The following is a 6,000-nucleotide window of genomic DNA, read 5'->3' on the forward strand; positions in this document are numbered from 1 at the left end:
CAGTTTCTTCCTTGAAAAGTAATTTATAAACCTGTCAGGTGCACTTGTGTGTGCACCTGTCAGAAAAAAGTTACAATGACCTTAACCATCTGCATCATAATTCACTTAAATATGGTAAGAAATGCTTAGTTACTGTCAACGAGAAATGCGTGCCAAACATTTCCGCTACTGCGTGATATTTAATGTAGTATTTTCATTTACGATTACAAAGAACAGCTTGTTTTGTCTGCCATGTCTTTGATGAGGAGTGCTTGACATGGGTTAGGAACAGTGCCACTTTGCTGTTCTAAATTCCGCACTTCTAAATTCTGTGCTCATTTTCCTCTATTTCAGACAGTCCTGTTGCAACTGTATGCATGAAACAGTTTTTCTCCCCATTTCAACGGCGTCTTCATTGACAAATGAAGAAATTGAAGACAGCTCGCTGCTGCATTGAAACCAAATGAAAAAAATACTGATTCAGATCCACAATACAAATCTCTGATCTTTTTTCCTTTTCATTTTGCCGTATGGTTTTTGCTCTGTGATGGCAAATTAGAATTGCAAAAGTATAGTGCCTCAATGCCATTTTCTGACAAGAATCATGTCACCTGCACACCTTGTAAAACGTGTGAAAAACGTAACCTGGATGCCCTGCAAATGCTTTATCTGCTCTGACATGAAAAAGGCATTGTATTAATATCGTTTGGTAATGGGCTACTTTGAGGACAAGAGACGGAGAAAAAAACTGCAACAGCCTGCTGTCTTCTCCTTTTCAGAGAGCAGAAAATCAAGATGCAATTTATGAGGCAAAGAGGAAAGGTTTACGAGCCCTCAGGAAGCAATTTTAAGTAAGGCAGCACGTCAACATGAAACTCCAGAAGACCTTTCAGAAAAGCATGGGAGAATCTTTAGGGAGACTAAAACTACTATGGACAGCCTTGGAGAAGTAAGCAATGAAGAAACTTAATCTGCAGGTTCATGTTTCTAATCCCACAAACTGGGTACCACTGTGAGAGGGCAGAAGGTGGGTAGCAGAACGTTTTTGCTCTCTGTAGTTCCCTCAGCATACTCCAGGAATTTTTCTCTCACTTAAAGATTCTCTTCATTGTCATTAAACAGCCTTGTCCTCCACAGAACCTCTGCAGTCCCTGTGTAATTAGCTATGTCCAAGAATAAGCAACATGCACCTTTTTTTATTTAAGGGAGCTTAGTCTTCCAAGCTGATTTCCTATTAACCTTTCTTATAGAAAAATACTGGGATTATTTATTACCTCTGCCATGCAAAGACAGTGTGACATGTCACTTTTCCAGTTTTACATGATGCAAAGTGGAGGGGTTTTTGTGTTCCTCTAGCAGGCTAATACCTTACATGTATACACAAACACCTTTAACACCAGGCATGCTTAAGTAAATTAAGATCAGTTTCACCACCAGAATTACAGTGTTTAATCTTGCTTCTAAAGACAGAACTGACATGAAGGAAAAATACCAAGAAAACAGGTATCTATTTGAAGCAAATAGCTGTTCAGAAACCAAACAAGCAACTTTTCTCCCATTCAAGTTTCCATAAAGGATACAATCCAGCAAGAGTTTAGTAAGTGACTGGTATGTTGACAAATCTTGCATTTCAGGTATTTGATTGTATGAAAAGTCTACTTCCTAAAGAAAAAAGGACACAGAGTTACTTTATTTCTTCACCACTTACAGCTGTCTTGTGAAACTAAAAGGCTGTTACCTTAAACTTGCGATCAAGGGTGTGGAAGAAATAAGATCATTAATGCTAATAGTTGGACAAAACCAGAAAGGCTCTTTTTTATGACACATAGAATTCACATTTTGGGAACTTCCACAACTATAATTTCTTCTAACATTATCATCAATGGTCCTGTAATTATACATACACATTCAAAAACCTAACAGGAAGACAGAGAAATACGTAAAGGTCATATTTCAAAACAACCTCCTGCTTTTTTGTAATCCAAAGTGGGCTACAAGAAAACAACAGCAAAGGGAAGACCAGCAGACAGCTACACTTTAAGTACAGGTTTCACAATAATGACTGGCACCAGTCGATTTGAAAAGCAGGAACTGATCCCACGAAAGATCTGATGAATTCGACAAGCAAAGAAAAGAACTTTGGCTATATTTACCTCTGGCTAGAACAGTTAGCTGTACAGCTTCTATGGCATGCCAACGTTCAGAGTGTGAAAGAAAATGAAAGACTGAAACGTCCAGTGTAAAGTACCCAAACATTTGGAAAAAAATATTAAAATGACAAACAAGGCAAGAAAGAAGAATAAGGAAGGTGTAAAAACTTGCTTTTGCACATGTCCAAATACAATGTTTATATTAGATTTAGAAAACCATTTTGAATTTAAACCTATAAAATGCATTTTTTGGCAACTTACCTTGAGATTTTTAGGTGGTTTAAAACCAAAATATGTAGTCAATTCATTGTTGGAAGCATTCAGTTGTAGTAAGTAAGGCATGTGACTGATACAAGAAAGATCTAGTAACAAAACAAAATGTCAAATCATCATGTCAAAATGTGATAATTATGTCCAATAGCAATCAAGAATCAATTTGTAGTTACACATTCAGAAAGTGATGTTTGAAATGCAGAAATCAGATATATTAACACCTTCTACTAGAAAAAAAGATGGTTTGTAAACCATGAAGAACAAATATTCACATTCTACATTAAATTTCCATTATGTAAACTGATTTGTCTATAAGCCAGAATATAGCTTTATGTTCTGGCTACCTCTAGAATGACAGAGAGACTACCTCTGCCCTAACTTATTAATTAGTGGAGAAAAGTTTTTAGGCCACTACTGAAAACTAAATGACTAGTTGCTATGGAAAAGTCCCTGCTCTGTTCAGACTTGGCCTTCACAGACAAACTGTTAGTAAAACGAGCAGAGAGAAGTGCTGCCTCACAAAACTGCTGCTATTATTGGACTCCAGCATGTCAAGTGAAATGAACTTGAAAGAAATAATGCAACAGGTTGCCCCCACAGCTCATTTCTTTTGATATAAATTTAAAAATGAGTTGGGGGGGTACAAGGGAGAGGGAAGGAATCCAAGATGATGGAATTTACACCAGTGTCCATTTGTTACCTTTCTAAATCCAGGATATTTTTTTTACATTTTGTCACTAACAAGAAACCTTGACAAAGGAAAGCCCAAGGCTGGGAAAACTGTATCAGACATAACTTTAAATATTATGACATGCAAAATCTCAACCTTAATCTTGTATTGACACGCTTGCTTGCATTTTATCTTTGGATAATAAACTGGACAATAATCTCCATGTTCCCGCTGACAAGCATATGCTGGTGCAGCCGTCTGAACGGTCCATACGTCATTCTCAAGAAGATCTAGCCATTGCCTCAGTCTGTAGAGCTAGAGTAAGTTACACCATTAAAATGTAGAGCTGGCTTTGTGATATTAAAACTACATGGTACAGTGCATGTCTCATCTTAAATGATTTCACAACCCAAGAATTTACTAGTGTATTTACTACATACCATTAATTTTATTATATGAAAGTTCCAGATTCTGTAGGTGAACATATCTGGAGAGAATATTAATGTCACTTAACTCACGACCCTGGAAAAATAAAGCAAAGAGACTTTAATAACTAGCTATATAACCTCACCCGATCTCCCAAGAGATACACAGTAGCAGGAGACATTGAAGAGGTGCCCCAAGGTCCCTCCAGCTGGATAACATATACAGAAAGCGATGTTAGACCTGCAACCAGCCATGAATGGAGAAAATGTCAAATGACGACTATAAAACACAACCAGGAGAGATAGCTGTAGCTAGGAAAAGTGCCAGAAAAACAAGGCTGCATAGAAAAGGGAGCGGCAGTAAGTAATCTTTAAAATTTTAACTTTTGGAGGGGACAACGAACGCAGCATTCTCAGGTGTTTAGCATATTCCTCTATTTTTTTCTCCAGCTGTCTGAAGCAGAAAGATACATTTTCACACCCAGCAACTGGGTAAGGAAAAATCTTACTGCTGTTGCTACTAAGTGAAAAAAACACCACCAATATGGCAGCTGTCAGCTGGAGCCATGCTGCATCCTGTCAGAAGTCCCATATACATGAAACGCCATTGACAGGTAGAGACAAAAATCTGCCACTTGACATTTTTTTACTAGACCAACTATTTGCTGTTAGAAAAGGGAAAGGGCTTCTCTTTGAGCGAGAAGCACTTTACAACAATGTTCTTTGTTTGTACTTACTGAAAGCGACAGGTTAAGATAAACATATTCGGTACCAGGGGCTGAGCGCCCCAGCTTGTGGAGACCCTCAGCCACAGTGTCTTCATCCAACACTCCATCAAACTGACCCTATAAAATACCAGAAAAGGGAGGCAGGGAGAGGAATGCATTAAGGGGAGATTTATGAAATGAAATTCCGCACTCAATGGAATCTGGGGGCTGCTTGGGACGTAACCGGGAAAAGAGTTTAATAAAAGTCCTCAATCAAACACTGCTTTTAGTGCTCCATCACCCTACTAAGGCACTACACATTAGAGAAAATGATGAATACAGCCCTCAAAACAGATAAATAGAAACATATCATGTACTAGCTCTATACATTTAAAAAGGGTCAACAGTTTTTGGCTGGGATTTTTTTTTTTACCTTATGGTTTAAATGCACAGCTCTAAACAGGACCTGTTTTCAGAGATGTTGAGCCGTGAAACTCACATTGATTATGGATGTTAACATCTCTGCAAATCAGCACTAACATAACCCCAGTGTTGTACCCCAATATGCACATTATTGGAGGCCCTTTAAATTTGTTCGGCATGAGCAGCTAGCGCTACTCTTTAGAGAACAATCTTTGCCAAAGAGGGTACTTGACAGATGGCACTAATGAACCACTGCATAGGTTTAATGAAAAAATAAGCCAATGGCTTGTGAAATTCCTATAAGCTTGGAGAAGTCACACAACAATTGCTAACCTAGGGACCAAGATAAATAATGTTTCAAATGGTAATCATCTAAATTATAGCACCTACACATTATAGCAATGGAGACTATAGATGGATTTCCACTGGGTAAAAAAATGAGGTGATAATGCTGTGGCAGTAGACACGTTAGAGCCCAGCAGTGGAGGGATTAATAATTCACATGGTTCCAGGGGCTTATTGAATCTCAGAGAAGGGCATATAAATAGGGAAAGGGGTTTAATTTGGCCATCCATATGCCATCTTGTCCTTAGGTCTTTATACAGCAAGGAGAAAGAGGGGCAATCCAGAACTATCCTGGATACCATGGGAACAGAAGGGACTCTAAAAAAAGGCAGAAATTAGATGTGAAAGGAAACAGACCAAGCCACTCTTTCCCCACTTCGGGGAAATGAGAAATCACTACTTGATGCCCGCATCAACTCCCTCTTCTTTCCCCCACAACTACACTCAGTGATGGGGGGGGGGAAAGGACTGTTCCCTCACAAGCACACCCCTCCCCAAACAGCTGGGGGGCACTGAGCTGAACCTCTGTGCGCTGTGACTCCTCTTCCTCATCCTCCTCCTGCTTGTCTTCTTGGTGAGGCGGGCTGAGCTGTGGCTGATGCAGGATGGGCCTGTCCTGGGGCAGCTCCCCGGGAATCCCCTGGGAGAGGTGCTGCGGGGGTGCACAAGAAGGGGGAAGCAGCTCACCGAGGCCGCCCTCGCCCCCCGCCATGAGCTGTAATAAGAAGCAAGGACGCGGAGGGAGCTGCGCTATCGGTGCTTCGCACTCGAGCACCACCCGGTCAATGCTCAGACCAGGCCGCCGCCATCTTGTTTGCTCTCCCGTTGTCGTGGAGACGGGTGATGCGCCACCCCCCCCCGCGGGGAAGGAAATTCGCGCCATCCAGCCAGGCAGCCAATAGAAACGCGGCGGGTGGAGCGATGCAGGATGGGAGTTGTAGTTCTGTGCGTGGGGCTAGCTCGTAAGTGCCGACAGACCGCAGAGCATTTTGGGAGTTGTAGTCCGTCTCACAGGCGGTCTCCTCAGG

General features: G+C 40.9%; 1 protein-coding gene across 2 annotated transcripts in view; it reads right to left on the reverse strand.

The window, feature by feature from the left end:
- The window catches only part of LRGUK (leucine rich repeats and guanylate kinase domain containing), a 52,961-nt gene extending 47,171 nt beyond the window's left edge, over positions 1-5,790 (reverse strand). Inside the window, exons 1-5 of one of the 2 annotated variants that reach the window (XM_075755823.1) lie at positions 5,660-5,788; positions 4,235-4,342; positions 3,513-3,594; positions 2,391-2,491; positions 1,560-1,641 (exon numbers count right to left, since the gene is read on the reverse strand). In XM_075755823.1, coding sequence (XP_075611938.1) covers positions 1,560-1,641; positions 2,391-2,471 — 163 coding nt within the window. In that variant the 5' untranslated portion in view covers positions 2,472-2,491; positions 3,513-3,594; positions 4,235-4,342; positions 5,660-5,788. Of the gene's footprint in view, positions 1-1,559; positions 1,642-2,390; positions 2,492-3,512; positions 3,595-4,234; positions 4,343-5,495 lie in introns of both variants that reach the window. The other variant, XM_075755907.1, reaches the window with a different exon arrangement.
- Positions 5,791-6,000: the final 210 nt, after the last annotated feature.

This window comes from Balearica regulorum, chromosome 1, assembly GCF_011004875.1.
Source record: "Balearica regulorum gibbericeps isolate bBalReg1 chromosome 1, bBalReg1.pri, whole genome shotgun sequence".
Classification (NCBI taxonomy): Eukaryota; Metazoa; Chordata; class Aves; order Gruiformes; family Gruidae; genus Balearica; species Balearica regulorum.